At 37.9% G+C, this 23902-nt stretch overlaps 1 protein-coding gene across 1 annotated transcript in view; it reads left to right on the forward strand.

Moving 5' to 3' along the window:
- LOC131681384 (GATA zinc finger domain-containing protein 11-like) overlaps positions 1-21963 on the forward strand; it is a 132017-nt gene extending 110054 nt beyond the window's left edge. Inside the window, exon 3 of the mRNA XM_058962138.1 lies at positions 21299-21963. Within this exon, the coding sequence (XP_058818121.1) occupies positions 21299-21625 (327 nt within the window). The 3' untranslated portion in view covers positions 21626-21963. The remainder of the gene's footprint in view (positions 1-21298) is intronic.
- The last annotated feature ends 1939 nt before the right edge of the window (positions 21964-23902 follow it).

Here is a 23902-nt window from a genome sequence, read left to right on the forward strand (position 1 = left end):
TAAATTGTTCGGTGGTTATTTCTAGTAGTGGTAGATATCATCCTTTTCCGTTTCATCGAAATAAAATTCGGCTGGTGTATTTAAATGGATCATTACTATATTGAACAATAAAAAAACAAGCTATAACTTTTAAAACATACAAGATAGACCCTTGGTGTCTTAAGCAAAGTTATTTGCAAGAGAAAAGGCTATAAATTTGCAGAAGACATCATCTCAATATAATCACTTAAAAAAATAATGAAAATATTTCACTTATAGGGGAATTTCTGTGAAAACACAATATTAACCCATTCATGCCCATGTTGTTTGTGGACAACAACGTTTTTAAACAGCTATAACTAGTAAGGCTCATTAATGTGATTATTGCCTTTAATTTGAGCATTAACGGTTACAAGGATCAGCTCTAGAATGAAGTTATTGCAATTAGTCCGATTGGATTCCGATGGAACAGTGCTGCCTGGGACAGTTTGTTTTGACGACGGAAAATGATTTTTTCATATACTTTCGTTATGGTGCAATATTATTGAAAACTGATAAAACTTACCAATTTAGACTGTAGCTGGCTACGTTTTCCACGCAATTGGACTATTGTAATTATTCTAGGAGAATTTTACTGAGCATTAGAAGGTAAAAATTGACCAGCTTCTAGCACTGCCATGGAAGCACCTATCTTTATGAAAATAGGCTATCCGTGTTTCTTGACTCCAACGTTTTCAAGGAAAAATAGTTTTGAAACCCTACATGCACTAGAAAAAGTTGGGCATGAAAGGGTTAAAAGAAAGACTATATACAATAAATTCTTCGAAGATGCCACTGACCTCAGCTTACCTTCTGTGGCATTAAGAGGTTATATACCTTTTTGCAAGAACATTTTGAAGAAAGTTTGAATTTATGTAAAGGCAAAAAGCAATGACAGTATTGCATCAAAGTTATATTATTTCGGTAGTACAGTTTTCAGTGAAAAAACAAGCATTAGTTTATAAAATATATTGATAATTGGCGGAGTTATGATTTTTTCCCCGAAACCTTCTTTTTATTTAAGAGGCTTGCGGTGATCACCATAGAAGTCCAACAGCTCAACTATAATCCCAAAATTAAAAAAAATCATTAGTATAAGAGTATTCTTCGTACCTTACCGATTAAAAACTATAATATATAAATAAATATTATTTTTTTCTGCATACGGGAACGTTTTTTCTAAAAAATCGATGTTTTAAGCTCTAAAAATTGTATTGAAAAATTCTTATATATAAAACCAAAATTTATGCATAAAAAGGAATCGTTAAGGTACGACCCTCCCCTAGGATGAGGGTTTTGACGGTATTGCAAACATTATCAAGCAGATTGGGTGCATCAGTGCTAAAGAACCTCGGACAATCGTCTGTCTTTAAGATGATTATTGTATTACGCATCGATAGCGATGCATCGAGGAGACCGAGAGGCTTATAGTCCTTTTTATGTTTTATGTTTTTTCATACTCTTTACCGGCCCTAACTAACGCTCAACCATTACCTTGTGTACACTGGTACCTGGCGGGTTAACGTGGAATGACTTTTTCTGTGGGCCGTGTTTGCAGACACTGTTCCACAGTTTAATGGCATTGTTGGTGTTCACAGTGGGGGTGTGTCCGTTTATCGGTTGAATTCGTCATCGTGCACATTAAATTAAATAAATGTGTAAGTAGAAACCTACTAGTGCTCGTTTTGCAATTATTGTAGTTTTTAGTACTAGTGTACAACTGCTAGTCGTATCATCTAGCATCTGTACCCTACACTAAAAATTAAGTATCAGATTCACAGTCCGCGCACGATCATTCAAGAATATACGCTAATATTCAAATGGCCACATGATTATAAAATCGAATTCATGTACGCGAAGCTACCCACACTAGCGCAAGCGACAAACACGTTAACGTACAAACGAGCTCTTCGCTATTCTACACGCACACCTACGCCCGCGATCTCGCAAATATGAAAACACCCCCGTTACCAAGTGAACGGTTTAGCACTTATAAATTTTCAAACGTGGTCCTAAGAGTGAACCTACAAACGCCCGTGTCCGCGCTATCATAAATCGGTTACGTTCGGAAGTTCTATCCTAGTAGCATTAGTTCAATTCCTTCAAGTGGACCAAACAAAAAAATGACGCTCATATACACCAAACAACACGTGCCATGACGACAAAAAAATCGAAAGTGTACTCGCAAAGTCACATACACGCGACAAACACGTTAGCATACAAATGTTTGAGCCCTTCGCGATCATCCATGCAACCTACACACGCGTTCTCACAAACATGATAGCATCATGTGATGATAAGGTGAACGTCTCAGCACTTAAAAATTTCCAAGCGTTGTCTCAAGCGTGAACCTACAAACTCCCGCGTTCGCGCAATGATGAATCCTCTATTCTCGGTGTCAGAAGTCTAGGTCCATGCCTTCAATTGGACCAATTAAAAAAAAAGCTCGTTCAACACGTTCCATAGCGACATGACCGGGAACTCTAGTAGAATGGGGTAATTCACTCCCTGTCAGAATCTGAACCGTACACCGAAAACTAAATATCAAAATGACGGTTCGCGTGATCATCCAAGAACACACACAAGAATATGTAGACTGCCACATGGGGTTATAAAATCGAATCTATATACGCGATGAACATGCGACAAACACGTTAACATTACGCTTAAGTTCTTCACCCGCGATCGCACAAACTTGATAACATCCCATGAATATTTTAACACTTACAAAGTTACAAACGCGGTCACAAACGCGAGCTCACAAATGCCCGTGTTCGCGCAATCATGAATCGGTCACGTCCGGAAATCATTACCCTTCGTCCTAGCTACTTAGGTCCATATATTAAGTTGGACTAATAAAAAAACAACGCTCATATCGACTAGACAACACGTTCCATGGCGACATGACCAAGAGCTCTAGTGATATGGATGAACTCACTTTCTTCTAGCATCTAAACCGTACACCAAAAAATAATATCTGATTCATGGCCCGCGCGCGATCATTCAAGAACACACACGAATATGCGAATGGACACACGAAATATAATTTATACACGTGAAGCTACATACACGTTACCACATGCGACATATCAACGCACCCGTTATCGAACACGTTAACGTATAAACGTTGGAGACCTTCGCGATGATACGCGCACTCGCGAAGTCCCTGCACCCGCACATATCTGAACCGTACAATGAATATCGCATTCAGAATCACGGTCCGCTGCAATTGGTTTTAAGAAGCGTTTGAGTGGATAACATTTCCTGTCTCGTCTGCAATTGTAGTGAGTAATTCTAACGGAGAGCCCTTTCGAGACCCTAGCTCTACAACTCCAGTAGGACAACTCGATTTTTTTAAATCCTGTTGGGGCATTATCATACGAAAAACTATCTATTACTTTTACCACTCTATTGCAAATTTTCGCCGCTGGGTGTCACTTTGGACAATCAAAATTTACTAATAGTTAGAATTTGACAAAAAAATATTGCTCACAATTTCATCGATTAATAATTATTAAAATTTTAACGAAATAATATCTGAGCTAATTCCGCAGAGCGCCTAGTCACTATGAAATTTATTCCCACAAAGTTATTCAACTTGCAAGCAAAATGAGTATGTTTAGTTAAGCAATATGTTCGACTTCCGAAACCGCGCCTTTTGGCTGTAAAAAATATTTCAGATTCCCTCGGTTGTATGGCGTATCCGATATCTTATTATCAAAGGGATACCTAAAATACTTCACAAAGCGCGTAATTTAATCGATTTATTGCATATCATTATTACTCTAATGAATGTCCAGCTCCTCGAGGTCACTCAGTGATATTGTAACCCTCCTGAGCTACCAGAGCATTTGCCAGGTTAACGACTCCGAGCTACAGGCAGTTCATCAATATTCTTCCAAGGAAGTTTCCATTACTGACCTCATACAGTGAAGAATTGATCGTTTTGATCTGTTGCAGCAAATTGATTTCGACACTCTAGTATGTCTTAATAAGCATCACTTCAGATGTTCTCTCTTCTAACATTCATACCAAATGTGCGGCCCGTCTAGCCATTCTCCACTCGACATTTACTACCAGAATTGAGTGCAGCTTAGACGTCAGAAAGCACCAAGTGCTCAATGTCCCACCTTACCACCAAGTTCAGTATGATTTGGATCTCGAACATGCAGTAGATTTTGGTAATTCACTTAAAATCATACTCTTCTCAATTACAAACTCATCGAATAAAGTGCGGCCAATACCGATTGTTATTTGTAACCGGTAAACCTAGATAATGTTTGTTTTCATGAAAACGAATTGCTGCGGTTCACCACTTGCACTCGAATATCCACATTCAATCACTCTCGCCGGCAACGGTCAAAATTACATCAACAAGCAGAGGCCATATGGCACATCAGCTGAAGAAGAAAAGTGCTCTTGATTTCCCCCGTTCAAGGCCATTCATACAGTGCATCATCCACGGTGGCTTATAATTGGGCTGCTGAGCAGATGAGACCTCCAAAATTGAAAACAAAAAACACAATGTATCACATGCACACTGGCTACGGTGGTTGTAGGAACAGCATCACTTTGCAAGCTCTGCCAAAACAACAATTATGAAGAAAAGAAAATAATGAATCATTACCGGCGCATTATCGCCGTCGGAGTCTATGCTGCTTTCGCGGTGTCTGCGAACCTCCACCGACATCTGCAGACAGTGCTGAGTTTGCAGGCTGATCGTCTCTGCTGCTGCTGCTTGCAGCTGTCGATCACTTTTACCACTGACATTGACCTTGGATGTGCCGGGAGCTGGTGCTGGTGGACTTACGCAGCAGGTGGATTCTTTCACAGCTTGGCGTATTAAATGCTTTGAAATGAAATATATTTTATTCGTTTTTTTCCAAGAACTGGTTGCATTCAACTATAACGTTCACATCCAAATTTAATACACTAATACATTAATTACAATTGTGGACTGTTTCGCCAACTTAGTCTTTCCAAAAATCTACCAGACGAAATAAGGTGTACAATAGATGACTCGTCAATAAAGCCCGAAACCGCCTGGTCTGGCCTTCATTCGCAAGATGGACAGATAAAACAAACGGGAAAAAAATCCGACCATCAGAAAATTATCTAATCGATTGAGGAAAATGATACCGTTCAACGTTTTCCCCAATTTGATCGCTCGACTTGTTGAACATTGTTTACGGTTGATCATTGGAGAATTGGGTGAATGTCGATACGGTATGATCCAATGGTACTGACGCAACGTAAGTAATCGATGAAGGGGGAACGTTGTTACAGAAATAATATCTCCTGGTGCCAAATCGATCAGCTACTTTCCGAACATGCGCGCGCGACCCAGATGAAGAAAAGCAGCCAGAACATGATCAAGAATGGGGTTACTTTGGAGCTTACTCATCCGCTTAGGAAAGATAACGGTGTTGTGCCGGGAGTTGATGATGATCTGTTTAACCGGCTTTCGGCACTAATGAAGCTAAATCGTTTGATGTTTCGAGACTGCTTTCGAAAGCGGTTTTTAGTCGTCGGAGGAAAACCCGGCAGTAGGTGAATGGATAACAAACGCCCTATTTATTTTTGATATGAATTATGGCGTACTTCCTGAGTGCGGTTGTTTTGTGTGGTATGGCTTGAAGCCGTTGCAAATTTCTTTGTAGCAAGTATCGCACACCCACCTTGCTATTAATGAATGTACCGTACCCGTGGTAATGATTGCGCTGAGCCAAAACCAAGTGGTCTCTATGTCCGAATAATAGTCTATTTTTCGCAACACCTCCATATCATTGTAAATAACGAATATTGGCAGCAAAGGTTTTTGTGATAAATATTCGATCTAGTTGTACGCCCCAATAGCATACAAATTTTAACGCATATAGTAGATTGTTAGGTTGTTGCAAGGCTGCGTGTTATTACCAGAACCGGTCGGCACTGATCTCGCCTTTACTGATCTATTAGAGGAAAGTGCTGAAAGGGTGGTATGCAACGAATGCTATTCGATTATGTACTATTGTACTAAGCAGTGTTTGAAAGCTATTTGCACGTTCTGTCTGGCACTGAAATCGGAATATTGCGCATTAGGAAGGTTATCAACATTATTGGAGGATTATTTTTTGCTATAGGAGTATATCATCCCATTATTACAGAATAAATCTCACTGTAATTATCAGATTAGTTTTCCTGTTCAAAACACAAACAACGTACTATCAAGATCAACCACCTCTTGGCGCCGAGCAACTTCTCATGGAGTGTAACATGAAGAAATTTGCATCAAGTTTAAGCAGTTTACAGCATTCCTTGCTAAGAATCGACATAGAAAACTATACTTAGAAAAGCTGTCATTTGAATGTCACGAATAGTTTCACGTTCATTTTATCTAGTGTGGTAATGGTTACTATTCTGACATTGTGGTTGCTTGCTTTGCATCTATAATCATGTTTATGTTCATGTTGACGACTTCTGTTTGCCATTCACGACATACTTTGGAAACTTTGAACTTGTAACGTTTAACTTTCGGCCCTTGGAGTGCATTGCATGGACTTTTTTTTAGATTTTTTTTTATTATAATTGTGTGATAATCGATGCTACTGGTGGTGGTAGATGTTGGTTTTGATGTACTTAGCGCATTCGTTGTTTTTTAACAGTGTGTACTGATGGCAATTGATTCGTGTTGATTTTACTGATTTCTCGTAGCGGCTTCGGCACTTGGCTTTTCGTAATATGCCGTCTGGTTACAGAACTGGCACGAAGGAATCCAACCGCGGAAAGCGCACAGCGTTAGTTGTTTATAGTTGATGTCTTTCCCTCTTTTGGCTTCCGAATGAAATCTGGGTCTTTCGAAGAAGAAGACTAACGAGGGCCTTGTATACCATGTTGTACAAAAACGGCTACGTTCTTGCTTTCAATATGCATGTTGATAAGTAGATTTTTTTATAATTATTTCATTTCGTACTATATTTTGATTAGTTTCTGAATTCTTAATAGATACGGTGACACGAGGATGGGGACAAGGGGGTTCCAATTATTCAAAGTCCTGGTTGGATTTACCAATTTAAATCAGAAATGTTATGCTATTTAAATTAATTCTTATCTTTCTAACTGATTTTTGTACAATTGTTGAAAGAACTCATTATTTTAAAAATTCGTAATTTATTTTGGTTGTGCCATAATTGTCTAATTTTTATCTCAATATTTACCTGACGATGATATATTTTTGTCTAAATTGAATCCCCCTTTCACAGGTTGTTCGAAATGTTTTATTATTTTCCAAATGATTGATTTATTTCTGTTTCAATTCTTGCTAATACTTTTTGCATTAATTGATTATATTTGTTAATCTTTCCATCTAATGTTCTTTTGAAAATTTTATTGTGTTGTTTTAGCTCGATCTGAATTCGTTTTCAATATTGTTATTGGTATCTTTGAACACGTCACCTATTTACCTATTTTTTCGACAGTGCTATCTCTGAAAATCAGCCACCGTGGTTATGCAACTATTTCCGATCTTATTTTATTTCAAATAAGTAGTTTTCATTTTGGTACTATGAAAGTTATATTTTATATTTTATAGCATGTAATTTTAAATATGCGTTGATTTAATGGGATTGTAAGGGAACGCGTATCTGTCGGGTAATGTCAATCGAGCTGACATTTATTCTAAATGAGCAAACTAATTTCTTTGTTTAGCTCTTATTTGAGCAACTAGGGAACTAATTCACGTAGCAATTTTATGTGCGTTGGAAATACACATGGTCTTGTATGAGTGGAATAATGGCTGTTTAGTCATGTATTAAAGCTTGAATATTATCGTGAGTGGTGACAAAACCACGAGTCCCTTATATATTTCGTGCATCTTCTGAAATTTCTGACTTAAGCAAATTGTTGTTTTTAAATTAATCAATTCGCTTCTTTTGGAACTTGTCTCCAATCTTGTTCTAGTAATAACAAAGCAGGCGCGTATGTCATCGGTTGTATGTTCGATATAAAAAGTTGGTTGTTTCGTATATTTAGTTAGTGCTTCTTTTATACCGATCAAAATACACTTCAATTAGCATATCAACGCGCACGAATAATGATAACATAAGAGTCGGGATTTTATTCAATCGCTCGTTGAAAAAGAAACCAATATATAATTATCATTTAATTTCTTATAATGATACCAAAGTTTATATACGATAAAATTCTTATATTACAAAACATGACACGTATTAGCCTACCCATTTTAACACAAGTCTCGACAGTTCATTATATTGTATTGTTCGCCGGAATAAAGAAAGAAGTGATAATAAGATTGTTCACATGCCGTTTGATTTAAATTAATATAAGCAATACTCCCGATAATCGGCTGTCCGGAGTTGGGGTTGCATTTGTCTACAAACAAAGCATTTCCAAATGGATGCAACAAACCATAAATCAATCATACATTCTCGGTAGCCGGGTGCCCATAGTAATAAACACATGATAACATTTCTGAGAATAGTATAAATTGTATCACTCATCAAGATGAATCCATATTTACACGGCTCTTTATTCCATCCAATACTAACAGGAACTCCTTTCCGTGACAAACGACGAGATGCAGAGATATACACGATCTCCGTAATAACGCTTGTTACACTAATATTACTTTCCTTCCTCGATGACTGTAAGGACGTGGCCAGCGCCGTTATTGGAATTTTAATGCATAGAACACTCGATACATGCACTTTGAGAATTGATAGCTACTCCCAGACCACATTCGTCGATTCTCTGAGCAATTACGCTTATTATAGCCAATCACGGTGTAGCAATTACGAATTGTACGGTACGGTGCGCATGCTCATGCTCAATGGCTTCCCCTTTATTGTGTCAAAAGTCAAATAGCAAGAGATAGGTTCGGCAACCGCATTTTTATTACACGAATGCTGTTGGGAATGCAAGTTAAAAAGTTTTTGTTAGTAACGTGAGTCTTTTAATATGTTCTGGTCTAGTGCGTGGTGCTAAGTCGCGTAGGCGTTCTTCAATTTTATCGTCATTCACATACACACAGATATATGTTTGAACGTTGTTATATGCATAGTTTGCTTTAAGTGAATCAAAATTGCGTTTTTCCTTAATACGAGCATTTTTCTTTTCGGTGGCTGGTTCATTTCAATGCGCAACCGGGGCAACGATACAGTGCTCGAAATAAGTAGACCGTTCACTATAAATATCTTAAAATAATATTTCTGCGACCCAAATTAAATTTAAATCGAATTGTGTGATACGTTTGACCGAATCTTGTCATATGTATCATATTTTGACATTATTGATATGCTTCTTAATTCTAAATGAATTAAGGGGATGTCCTTATTTTCAATTTCAATTTTTTCCTTTGCATAAGTGTCTACTATATTGTGTTAAACGAGTTTTTCTATACGCGCATCAAGAAAGCTTCTACCGGTCATTGTTCAAAGCGGCGTACTGGCGCTCTCGGCTTGAGACTCGCGCCTCAGGTAGAAACCTTTTCATGGTATTATGTACGTTCCCAGATTGCTTCGCGTTGCACTGTATATGTGTACAGGTCTCTAGAGAGTATTTCACGGCTTGATCTGTAGAGGGTACCACTGCTGCCGCGGCTGAACTGCATCTGCTTATAGCGTATATGAATAGTTAGTATTCCGGTGCTTTCCGTGCAGGCCTGTCTCTCGAGAACATGCCGAATTTGTTGAAAAAGGGCACATTGAGGCAGTAAAAGGCACAGTAGGCGACCCTTATCGAAGACATTCAGTTTACTGCCAAAACCGACACCGAATATGTGGGTACGTCCGCGAAGAAGTTAAAAACTGCGATTTACGAGGACATTGAACTAGACCGGTGCATCAGTTATGTCACTATCTTTAGCTTCTTAAGTGAATGCTTAGTCCTGCGGTGGAGACATGACATTCAACTGTATATCTGGAGCAGGATTAGCCTTCAAACTCGTGGTGCAATATTAGTGCACTATTGAAATAGCCATTTTTATTTTATTTTTGATACATATTAACTCAAATTCGTGTTTATAAATCATAATTTTGGTTGAAATACCACTTATTTTTAGTGGGAGTCCGCCATATTGGATCGGCCATTTTGAATTTAGAAATACTGGCTTTAGATTCGTAGTCAGCTATATGCAAAACTCATAATTCCTTGTAATTGTTACAAAATATTGACATTCTACTACGAATAACTCATTGAAAGTGTTCTAAAAACTTTAAACTCGTTTATCTCAATATGGTTTTTCAAAACTGCGTGCAATCTCATTTGAAAACGATTCAATTTAAAGACTTCATATTTTGACCTCTTGAAAGCAAACCTTTTTCATTGGAGGAATGACCTACAAAATCTACAAATTCTTTGTATTCACTATTTTTAGTGAAGCCTTAAAGTGGAAAAAGGGGCTAAAAATCGATCTCAAAGTTTGAGATCGCACCATGTCGTCAAATTTGATGTTTTTTACCCGTTCTTAGGTAATTCCTACAATAAATTTAGTTACAGTTATTAACTTTATTAGTAGTTTTGTGTTTCAGGTTGATCCTGAGGCAGCAGGCTGTACGCAGTTTTGAAATTCCACGCGTACCTAACCTTAGACACCATTTTGTTTTTTCGTCTTGACTTGAATTGAATTCTAAAACTGTTTCCTTCTATGTTTTTTTCATTGGCTTTATTTATATCTTAAATAGTTTGCATTTATAATTTATATCTTAAATAGTTCGCATTTTAGAGTGATTTTCATAACACAGCTTGGGGTGCCTCTGAAAAAACATATATGATAAAAAAGATATGTACATATGTGTAATATAAAATGCCTGTAAATATATGTAAATTTTGAAAAGGCATGACAAGATTTCACAAATTTGCATAAAACCAATATATTTTATAATAACTATGTGAGCTTATATGAGCGACCGAAAACAAAAGTCGCAAGGACAGAACATGCTTCGTAAAACCCGTTTCAAATATATTAGAATATAAAACCCGGATATAAACTTCAAGCATAAAAATCGGACTGGGACTTTCGTTCGTAAGAGTCGGATGAAAAAACCTTTAGTGAAAAAATCGGAAAATTATATATCCGATTCTTACAAAGTAGTTTTGTCAGCCGACTTTTAATCTTGAACATCAAGATATACAGATGCTCCTACGAACGATTTATTTATTTTTATCCGAATTTTATACTTGAGAATCAACCTTGCCGAGTTTTACGGGTGAGAACTTTTTAAGCGATTCTTATACTGAATGATTTCTGTCCGATTTTTGTGCTTTAAGTTTATTTCCAATTTTTATATTCTAATATGTTTGAAACGGGTTTTGCGAAGCATGTTCTATCCTTGCGATTTTTAATTTCGGTCGCTCACATGCACCTTTACTCACATATGATTTATTTGAGAAAGACAAAAAAGTGTTCTCCAATTATTGAATATATAATAGACAGAAGTAGTATTATGTATAACTTTTGAATTAGACGGAATAAAAACAATCCTCATTTAGCAGAAGCTGCCTCTAATAATGCTGTTCATGTGCTAAGAACACTATTTTCATGAGAAAAATCCCAATAAAAAACTGCAAGGAAAAATTGTTTTTTGAAAGTCACCCTAAGTGATGTTATGGAAATTACTTTAAAATGAAAATGATTAGAGTAACGAATTTGGTATCTTTCACAAAATTGTTCAGAATCATTGCAATAAATTGAGCAATTATTTCAATTGTTGTTTTCAGATGAAGTGTGTATCGAATTGTCGCCCTTTTGCAAATACACGCTGAAGCAAAATACCCCAAGGGACCACCTATAAATGACGTAGCATTATATGGAGGAGGGGGATCATTTAAACAATCTCTCTAATGAGATAAATCGAAACAAATATTAATGATCCAACTAGTACAAACTGTACAAAAATAATCCAAAGCTGAAAAGAGGTATTCTACATCACTTAAAAAACTTGTAAAAAATGTATTACACTACAAAAATATGAAATAAAGTAACTCTCTGAACTGAACTGGAGGAGGGGGAGTTTTGTATGTTGTGATGATGTGTGACGACAGGGGTGTAGGGGTCATGTCATGCTACGTAGCTTTTTAAAGGGGAATAGGGGTTGATCGGATGTCACGGCAATCATACCCGTTTCATCTAATTAACATCGTTTTTTTAAATTTTTTTGTAATTTTTTTACGGGGAAAAGGGGGGGGGGGGGTTACCGCCAAGCTACGTAATTACTAGGGGGAGTATTTAGAGGTTTGTAACGAAATGCTACGCCATTTATGGATGGTCCCCAAATGTTCTCTATTGGGTTTAGATCAGGGCAAATAGCAGGCCATTTCAAAAAATGGCCTGCTATTTGCCCTCGCTTAAAATCTCTCCAATACATCATGTATTGGAAGAATATTCAAGAGCTTCTATTATTCACTCTTGAAATAAACCACACCACATTGATGAATTTTCTTCTACTATGAAATCAAAGTAATTCTTTTTGAGCCAATAAATCAATCAATTACCAACTGCTTGAAAATTCCTCTCTTATAGAAGAATAATCCTTGATCTACTGTTCGCGCTACTATTAAAGCGCGAACAATTCTTTCTGAGCACATGCTAACCTTTAATTAATTTCGAAAGGATCGTACATCTAGGTGAAAGTTTCACTATTAATCGCGAGTGACACAAAACGAGTTATTCTCGGGTATGGGCGAGAAAATCGCCTCTTTATGTAATTTACCTACTATAATACATTCCTGTACCCGTTAATAATTCAAGCTAGCAGTCAGTGGGTTGAACAACAGTTGGCAATTGCCCCCAAAGGAATCGGCGGAAACAATTTCTTTCCAGCAAGCAGCCAAACATATTTTCATATTGCATTTCAAAACCCATTCAAACCTCCGCTTGCTGCTAGCGAACGCATTGCGAGAGCGGTTCGTCTCATTACCGATTTCCTCAATAAAACCACATGAAGTGTGACATTTCAGCCTGTACTCGAATAGGATTAAACACTTTGTTACGTTTTTCCCTTTCGTAAAGCTGGCTTACACCAGATACACTGGTAGTCGTCGGAGGGAAAATGCAGTTGACTGCAGCAAAGAAAGTCACTAAATCACTTTGAATTTGTGTTTTTTTTTCAATCTATCGACTACTAGCCATTTGATTAAAATCCGTTGCATTTGGTGTCACACAACCAAGCCTTCACGGGGCCAAGAGTTATTAGCGACAATCGCACAATTGCTTTAGAAGCCTGCTTATCGATGGAAACCATTTATTGAACGGCCCGCAACGGAAGGTGTCTTAGTAAAAGCATATCCTGCCCCCCGAGGAGGTGCAACGACATACGTGCGATAGCAACTGTTTGAATGAGCTTTCTCGCGAGAGGGTGGGAAATCCGGCCCGAGGCAGCCAGTCTCGTTCGCGAAGGCATTGAAACAATTCACGTCGGATTTCATGAATTGGAAGTGGAGTAAGAGTAAGAGTGAATCGATTGTGTTCAATTGATATACACGGGTACGGGCGCAAGCATACTCGGATGGCTAATTGTGAGCGACATTCACATGTTAATATGCCAGTTTATGCACCTTACTGAGGCGTCCTATCGAAAAGAAAACTGGTGTTTTATATGGGAAACGGCTCTTTCCGTTCCGTTATAAACACTGCCAGGAAAATGTCTTTCCAGTTATTTGTGATTACTGTCAAATTACAAAGGAGAAAATAATAGAAGCGTTACATCCTACACGGTTGAAATACATTAATGGGTACCAGTTGTACCCAGTTTCTAGCTTGATTTAAGCTGTCACAACTTGGAGAGGTTGGCGTCCTCTAGGAGGTTGATTTCACTATTATCTGCTCCCGCATTGTAAGAAACGATAGCAACAGGACTCTATTTTTCATTTACTGTATCTTTTATACTTTCTATTTTTTTATACTAACCTAATAAATTAATTCTTATCTATTTGCTGCTTGCTTTCTCTGTCTAGTAGTTTGCTAGTATGTCCGTAATACAAAGCAAGGGTTTGCGGTGCGGTTAATGCTTATTTTGTCTGGGTTTGTCTTCAGTAAAAATAATATTAGAATTAGTAATGTTTCTAGACATTTTCTTGCCGTTTATTTGATAAGGCACGTTTGCCTTTATTTATTAGTGTTATACACCAACAGGCATACCAAAGCCCCATTGCTGTTTTTCTTAATACTAATCTTATTTCTAACAATCAAGTCATACACAAAAATAACGGTCATGCAATAATTAACAAAAAAATGATAAAAAAGGTCAAATGTAGCTAACAGATCGATTAAGAAGTCTAAAAAGTCTTAGGCGCATAGTTTGTCGAGACACGTTGAAATCGAAAGCTGAAGCAACCTGGTTGAAAATTCTTTGTAGACCAGTGATGCTACTCCATACATACTATAATTAGTTAAAAGAAAAAAAAAAATAATTTTGCTCCGATGAACTTTGTGGGTTCCATTTGGGTTCTAGAATAACTGTGTAAATTTTAAGCTCGATCTGTGAAACTATTTTTGCGCTCTCGGTTTAAACAGTGGGATTTCGTATGGGGAAATCGACTGTTGAAAAATAATTCTTCCAAAAGTCGCTCAGTGCTTCCTAAATATAAGTTTATGTGTTATTTTTATAGGAAATTTATCAAGGAAACAAAGTCTCGAAGACTGCGAAACGATTTGACGATTGTTCAAAAAGTTATTTACCAAAAACCGACTGACTGATGAAAATTTCAATTTTCATAGCATCATTATTGCTGAAGGTCGAAGTGTACACAACATTTTTAACTTTCTCTTATTGCGTACAAAAGAAGCCTCAATTTATCCCTCAAAATCCTTGTGAAGTGACTAAACAGTTGAGAACCGTTGATTTAGACACAACAAGAGCAAGTCAAAACAAAATATAATTGGATAGCCAAATACAGAATATTTTATAAATCGTCAAAGCATCAATCGGTTTCTACTTGATGACTTTTTCCAGAAGTGTAAGATCGTTTCGTGGAAGACCGTGTGCTGTCCGGCGGGCTAAAAACTTTTTGCACTATTTCAGCCAAGAATGACACCACTGGAGACCTGCTCCCATGTCGTAAGAGGCGACTAACAACATGCTAAGAGATCTTAGGTATTGCTCCGTACCGAAGACTTAACCTGAACGCACATTAAGGTTTTGCATAATAGCCTTTATCCATTCTGTATATAAACATATAGTTACCTTTTCTGATTCGCTATTCCCGAGTGTCTACCAATGTTTTAGGTTTCTTCTGGCGGTTGTACAATAGTCGTAAAGGATGAAGTCTAATTCTACATTAAGTAATAGAATATATTAATATACCGGCTCTTCCACGCAAAAGTATAACTTTTAAACCCGTATTTAAAACAAAAAAAAAAACTTTCATATTGGAAATTTAATGAATTGGCCTCAGATGAAGCTGTGGAATTGCACAAAAAGTTTTTTTGTGTGGAAAGTGAATCGTAGATGTGTCAAAATAAGCCAGTTTTTTTATTAAACCTTGAACCGTCTACCAACAAATCTACATTGACAAATACCTTCGAAAGTGACTTCTTGAAATCTCATGAAGGTCTGACACTAGCTTTGTACTACTTTTGCTTTCCTAAACAGTGTTAAAAATTTCAACACTCCAGAACTTCACTCTGTCAGAAAATGTAGGGCCACCAGAAGGTAAAACTTCGTAAAATCGCACTCTTGGTTCTTTCTTCAAAATTATCCAGTGCAGTACTCTGAGTCACTCTTTCGAGTTTGAACCGCTCATATGGTAGTCGGTCTTTGCCAGTATTGCTCTTCTTCCATCCATTCTTATTCTGGGCCGCGTTGCAATCTAGCAATTTGGTATTTTACCCAATTATGGAAACGTGTCCGATAGGGAGAGTGGAGATACCAACTTGTCACTAACATTTCACAGCGAATTTCTTCACATTCATTTGGGATATATTTTATACTTTTTGTATGGTTACCTTGTACTGCAAACTTTGGAAATGATCTTTAAGGTGTTAATATGAAACTTTGATCTTAAATGAAATGACAAAGCGCGTGAGTATTTAGCTAAATCACAATATCTACTAAGATATATCCCGATTCATTTCTTTATCTACTAACACTACATTTGATGCAGAAGACGGTCGTAATAATCACAAGTGTAGAACCAACATTCCTCCCATCCCAGAATTGACCTGCATGGGCGTGGCCATCTACGTTTTTGATCATACTATAATCTTAGTCTCTTTAGGTTGCACGTTGAGTATGATGTACTACTCTCAAGTATCATACAATTGGTTCAATATGCAATTTCAAATTGTTTTGATCAATCACGGAAAATTCACGGTCGGTCAACTAAAGTAATCTAAATGTAAGTTCGTTTCCTATACAAAATCCCATATAAATTTTAAACCGTGGGCGCAAAAATATAGTTTCACTGATCGAGCTAAGAATTTTGCACAGTTGTTCTAGGACCCAAATGGTACCCAAAAAGTTGATCGAAGCAGGAACCTAATTTTTGTCCCACCGTAATAATTAGTGCGTCGGAATGGTAATTGAAACATAATGTTGTTTCTTAATGCTCGTAGTGCGACGTTTATGTTGATTTGTTCGAAAATAGCGGTGGCCAAAACTTCTTGGCAGCCGGATACCCAGGACAATGAACAAATGATAATACTCCTGAGGGCTACATATATCGAATCACTTATCGAGGTGAATCCAGATTGATGTAACTTTTTACCCCATCCTACTAACAGAAACTCCTTCCGGTGGAAAACGTGGACATGTAGAGGTATACATTGTCTCCATAAGAACGTTTGCTACACTTACATTTCTGTCCTTCCCCGATGATTGTAAGGACGTGACCAGCGCCGCTATTGGCATTTCAAAGTATGAAACTCTCGAACCATGCACATTGAGGATGGATAGCTACTCACAGGCCCCATGCGTTGATTCTCTGTGCAATTTCGCTTGCTTTGGTCAATCACGGAGTAGCATCTACGAATTGTACGGTCATCATGTTCATGCTCATGTTCATTGGTTCCAAAATAGCGGGAGCATCTATACGACCTTGCAGAGTGTCAGCGATGAACAAAGGTTTTGCTGCATTCCTTCGCAGGGGGTCCACTTGAATCAGCTGAGACCGGTTTTCATAGATAGGTAGTCGGACAGGATCTCTCAAAGGCAATCTACGGAACGCGAAACGTAACAAGCGACACTGTACGGTTTCAATTCTCCCAACGTCGTTATTGTAGTTTGGGCTCCAACTTCAGAGCAATATTCTAAGATTGATCGTTATAAAGATCAGTACAGTGATTTGAGACAATAAATATTCGTAAAACTTTTGATTATCCTGAAGATGGATCCCAGTGCTCGAGACGCTTTACCAACTGCATAAGAGATGTGTTGTCTAACCACTCCCAGATTCTTCACGTGGCTGATGCGTTCGATTTCGGTTTCTACTAGACGGGAGTTAAAATAATCGAATCCTTTCTCTTGCTGTTGGAGAAATTTGCAATCTTCAATTAAAAGAATTATGCGAAAAATCTTGAGATCAGCCGCGAAGGACAATCGTTGAGTCTTCAGAACTAGATGTATATCATTGAAGTATAGCAGAAACATGAGCGGTCCTAAGTGGCTTCCTTGAGGTATTCCTGACATAGAAGTGATAGGAGGGGCCTGACAATCTCCTATGACAACCGCTATCTCAAATTCTCGTTGACGTTCTTCGAAGTTATCTAAATTAAGACAATTTAAAATTTTCGTCAAATTTCGCTACTATTTAAGATTGCTTAGATTTTCATAATGTTTTTTTTATCAGTTTACGGACAAGATGTTATTCATTTTTATGTTACACTGCTAACTGATTCTCCAGATTTAATACACAGGTCAAGTACAAGATATATATTTTCTTAAAAGTTTCGTTTCATATACCATATCGACGAGCTTTAAAAATTCGAGAAAAGATTGTCAGAGAGTCGAATGGGTCTTCAGAAATATTCAATTTTGTTGTCGTGGAGTGAAACGTAAAATTCTGAATATCTGGGAAAATCTGGCTAAACTCCGAAAATCTGGCAAAATAAGCTAAGCAGACCGGAGATCTGCTTAGATATGAAAAATCTGGAAGATTCCAGATAAATCTGAAACATTGGCAACGCTGCGTATAACCCATCATTCTCCACATTATGTACGCTTTATATGATGCGCAATACACTGACAAGCGAAATGCTACACACTTTTAGAAAATCCGGAGCGTTAGTATGTATTGTATAAGCATGAATAAAACATGGATGATCTCATACTCCATAGAGAGGATTAGAATATATTGTTATTGCTGTTTAGGGATTTTTTCTGGGTAGCTTTAATGTTAACCATCTTGCTATTAGAGCATTTTTTCTTATTATCGTAAAGGTATTACGGCCAAGTTTCGGGTGTAGTAACTGACATTTCCTTTGCGCCTATTTCATAACAATGGCGCAAGTGCAACCAAATGGCGAGTAATCAAATGCATTTGATGACGGATTGCGACAAATCTCAACCCGAATATTTTCATAGAGGGCTATTTCGAGGAAATATGATTATTTCAGTAATTGTGTTTTTCTTGTACTTTCGGGACGATCTGATTTTTTCAGTATTTGTGTTTTTCTTGCACTTTAATTTGCTTATCGAGTAGTTTGCTCGTTTAAAAGTTATCGACATTGGAATAAGAACTGTTTTTGCAAAAAAGCCGTACAACTAACGAAAGCAAGTTTACGTTATCGGCAAAGTAATGTAGTGTTCTAGAACATTCATATAATGGAAAAAAAAATCTATAAGACCTGTTTTCAAGGGAACCGCCACAAATAACGCCCTCTGCCAAAAAACGTAAAAGTTAGAGAGTTTTCAGGTAAAATGTGTGTAATGAGTTTCTCTACTAGTGAACCGTTCGTGATCAAACGCACCATGAACGGTGAGATTTACAAACCTTTGCCGTTTTGAGACAGCACGATCAAAAACCATTGTTTTGGCTTGATTTGACCTTATTCAACTATTCCAAAACCGTACAGCAGTGGTATGCAGCTAATCCGGTGGATTTTATGCCGAAAGACATGAACCCACTGCCCTGAACTCCGTTCGATCGAAAGCTACTGGGTCGTGATGAAGCGCGTACTTCGAAAGATCTAATGAGTGACGAAGAACGAAAATGTGCCAGAAACAGCCGCACAGGCTCTAAAGCAGTGGTTTTCAACCGAGGGTGAATTCACCCCCAGGGATAAATTGTACGATTGTTGGGGGTGAATTATACGGGACAAATTTTAACATGTTATCCAAACATTCCCGTCGGGTATTTGCCTTTGTATATTGTTTCAGTATGTCAAGAATTGAGATGCTTACTGAGAGTGCCCTGGAACAGTTTTCTTATTGTAAAATTGTGGCATTCATCCAATTGAAAATCTTTTTACAGGGTAATAGGGTTACCACCTTAGGTAAGGTTTTCACCCGAAAATTTTTACTGACCTGGGATAGGTTTTTATAGAATCACTTTGAACCTATCTGACCTATCCGCTGAGTTCAATTAGATAAGTATAAACTTTTTCATTCTTTTTGTAACTCGTCGAAGTATCAATCACCAAAATTTGCTCACATTGACCGTTTGTTGTTTTGTTTTGGCAAAGCATGATGCACACCACTACTTTGAGCTTTTCTTATTAGCTGTAAATTCATCACGTTCGCAAACCGTATTGTCCACTTAGATAGGTGTGAAATTTCACTTTCCTGGCTAGCGACAAAAATCCAAAAGCACCGGCCACTCACGCTGTGGAGGAGCAGCCGAACAACTATTGCTCTCTGTCACAGCTAAGTACCGTGAAGCAGGCAGGAAAGCGATAGCATCTGTGAAGCACACTGCGGTGTCTTCCGAAATTTTTGCTGGGCACAAAATGTTCGGTTATTCGTCATCACAGTCGCTAGGAAGGTTCCAACAAAGTAGCAAATCTTTTCTGCCTGGTCAACAGTTAAGGTCCGCTTCTGGAGCAGTCAACATTAATACCGGAGGAACTCATTTAAACATATTGAGTTACAATTATTAATCGTATCACTATACTCGGAGAAATAGATGCAAAACTCGGAGGCACAGGGTAATGATGCTAAACAATTTTCAGAAAGGGATACATCATGGTGATCAATATTCGGAAAGGGGTACATGGAACGAAAAAGGTTGAAAACCACTACTCTAAAGGAAGGCGTCAATCACAAATGTTGCACATTTTACTTAAACTCATTGTAAAGTGTGAAAGCTGAAATAAATACATACTAACATACAGTAAATTTCGGTTTCATTTCGGTCTGCACAGCCGATTTACCAGTATGTATCAAAAATGAGCGTCTCACCCTTTAGATAGAATGTTGAGATGTTTAGCATTTTTGAGTGTACATGAGCAGTATCTAGTATGTTAGCTGTATTTTCCCTCGAAAAACCAAGTCAGTAAGTTAGTGAAAAGATATTCACATCATCATTGCAGTTGAAAATAAATTGAAAATAATTGGGCAACTTGACATTTGATCCTCCTTCAAGTTCAAGCACTCACTGGTTCTCACTTACTTAATCTACACTATTAGGCATGAAACAGAAAATTTTGATAGTAATATAGCGGCACTCAAAAAAGGCAACCAACTAACGCTTCTCATTTCCAAATTATCTCTTCTTTTACACAACCCCCAAGCGGTGCTGATTGAAGAATCATTTGTCCGCAAAACTAATTACACGCCTACTTGCGACACTACGGCAAGTAATTAAACTTTACGGTGTGCGATAATCTCCTCGGTTCATATCGCTTCTGGCAGCTGTTCCGCGCTCAAGAACAAAATCGACGGAGCGCTAAACTTTACCAAGAACCATCGTCTGCTTGTGGGAATTTCAAATGCCGCAACAGGGGACAATCCCAGCGGTTATTTTTCAAACTAACTTTCCCAGGTGGCATCCGGAGTCACTGAAAGCAATTTCCAGGTTTTATGCCTTAATAGATTTATATTTTTGCGCAGCGTCTCAGTGGCTATGTACTTTAGCTAATATTTATACTGCATTTTGCTTGTGCCCGAAGAACTGTTCTTAATTGTCGGACAGGGCGTGTACCCCCACAGCCACGGCCAGTGATTACAGGGAGAAATAGTCTATAAAACAGAGCTGTATTATCTATGTAATGAGTATTTTTATAGTGGGAAGATTGCTGCGAGCTATGGCTACTTCCTCTGCTTCAGATAAAACCTTGATCTATTCCGCGACTGCAAACATCGTCTTGAAAATATTGTTACTAAACCATATCTTTTTCTTCTTCTTTCAGTACGGTCTGAGGCAGCTGGATCTGTCGTTGCTATCGCAACTGTGGGCACTGAATGAGTCAATCCAGGAGTTTCGTACGATGCTGCAGGAACAGGAAACCCTCTCGCCACCCTCGCCAACGCCCTCCAATTCGGACGCCAATTCCGTATCGTCCGACGAGGATGAGGACGAATCGTCGAACACCGCAACCGCCGGCGGAATCGGACCGGGTCACAACTTGATCGAATCGGTCGCAGCCGCTTCGGTGCTCGTTTCGTCCCAGTCGAGTCGGATGAGGGCACCGCCACCTCCACCACCCAATCGAAAAGCACCCTCGCGACCGGTTTGAGTTCTTCGCAGCGGGCCTAGATATTCCAAAAAGCAACTTTACTCTCTTCAAGCTCTAGCCAATAATTGAACCAATTTACTTCGTTTGGGGGCGATCCAGTGGATTGGGTGGATCTAAAGCGTAACCATGTTGCTGCAGGTGCAGCAATCACAAAACACGTAAGTCAATAGATCAAGACAATGGTGAGGGTTTTCCGAGGGCCGCTGTGCTCGGCGAAAACCGCACCCTAATCTTAAGTAAGTTTTTGCTCTGCAACGCTCTGTACATAATAAATAAACGTAATTCTTTCAATTATAACTACAAATAAATAATAAAGAAACCATGTTCCAAAATTGAAATCGCGAATGTCGGATAAGGAATACATTTTTTAAAATGGAATATTTGAGAACGTATTGGGGATTCAATGTTTTGTCTCGAACAAACAGAAAGGTGTACTTTGCCTTAATCGGTTAATGATTTGAGTATTTACATTACGCGCACCTGGTCGCCATCATTAAATGTATGCAAACATATCGACGGCATCAATAGGTTGCTGGTATCGTTTCAATTATTCTGAGTTTTTGAATCGAGAGTGATGCGCCTATTTTAATCGTATTAGATAGAGTGCCACACTATTTCGTTGATTATAAATACGTCTATACTGCCATTCCCAGCATGTCTACCCAATGTCGTCTTTAATTGATTTTGATTTTTCATCGCCAAATGTTATGAAATATCAAGGGTGCACGGAATCAAATTGCACCCCAAGAAAAGGTTCGTCAAAATTCACTCATTCGATCGATCGTTTAAAATTTTCAGGGAATAAAATAAAAAATTAAATTTTTGCATGTTCTTTTTATTCAATTTTATAACCATATCCGAATACCCCAACACTGCTCATAAGATCTTTTTCATTATTTGGGCCAATTTATTTTTGTGTGGAAAACCATGTTTTTCTCATAACTAATTTCTATTTAGTATGAAGTGCAATACTGCAATGCATGATGCGCGGTATAAACAGTCTAACCGGCAGACGATCCTTATAACGTAACTAAATGCAAAGTAGTCCCGTCAAAGGTCATCTGATAGGAGTTTTGTCTAGTGTGATTGCCAATCAAACTATTTGCTATCTGGAGCAAGGGGTCCATGAAACAGCCACAATCTACACATGACAAACACAAATCGATGACCGCACCATCGATCTCAACTTTCTAAGTTGGCATGATGACGCAGTAGTCCTTCAAAAATGACGACTGGGCGAACTTTTAAGGTATCTATCACGGTTGAATATTTCTGCGACAATTTTTTTTTAAATCTTCTTATTAATTATCGGATTATATTTGATCCGAAACAATATCAGATACAGTCCGGCCAAGTTCAATGTGTATGCTTTTAAACGGGAAATCAGAGTCTTTGGTGACGAATTTTGTTTGACATCCATTTTACCATAAGCTGGGTCGTTTAAGGAAAGTTTATTTGCACACAGGCCAGAGCCCGGTGCAAAACAAAATCTTCTACAAAACGAAGGACGAGACAGAAATAAATTAAAAGACAAGTCAGAAGTGGAGTAAAAATGTGTTCATCTATCTGTACTCGGTGTATGTTTGAATGCCAGCGATTTTCTTTGCAACTGGCCCGAAAAAATCATAAAAACCTTGATCAACAATAGATTATGATAACATCAGTTTCATTCCCATGCGCAAAAAGATTGGTAATGAATGAAATGTGAAGGAAGGTGGACTGGAAATTCAAATGTAACGATATCTCCTAGATTGATGCTAACTCAGTCGCCTTCGAACACCTAGCACCAACTGACTTCATAAACAAACTTCGGTCATATCTTTTTGAAATCGGTTTTTTCGGTATTTTTGCAACTTTTTACAACCATCGGAAATAAATATGACGGTTGGTGAAGCAACAAATATTCGAATAGATTTTTCGGATTGTTGTATGATTGCATTCCCTAATAAATTGTGTGTTCAGTAAACTGATCCGTGTGTAAGTCTTCCGGAACAACTGATTGTGAAATGTGTAGTGAACTTATATTTGAAATTTCGCATTTTCATGAAAAAATCGCAAATGATTCAAATTTCTTTCGTGAACTATTATAACACTTGCAACATTCTAAAATAGCACTTGAGCTGTGAATGGCATAACGAGATATCATGCTATACGCAACTTATATCGAGCATTTCGACACAAAAGTTGCAATTTAGAGAATTGCTTATAAAAATTATGGAAATGAAATAATGAGAAATAAAAGTCTTAGCAGGGCCGGCATAACACATTTCGCCCGAG

Source organism: Topomyia yanbarensis, chromosome 2 (assembly GCF_030247195.1).
Source record: "Topomyia yanbarensis strain Yona2022 chromosome 2, ASM3024719v1, whole genome shotgun sequence".
Classification (NCBI taxonomy): Eukaryota; Metazoa; Arthropoda; class Insecta; order Diptera; family Culicidae; genus Topomyia; species Topomyia yanbarensis.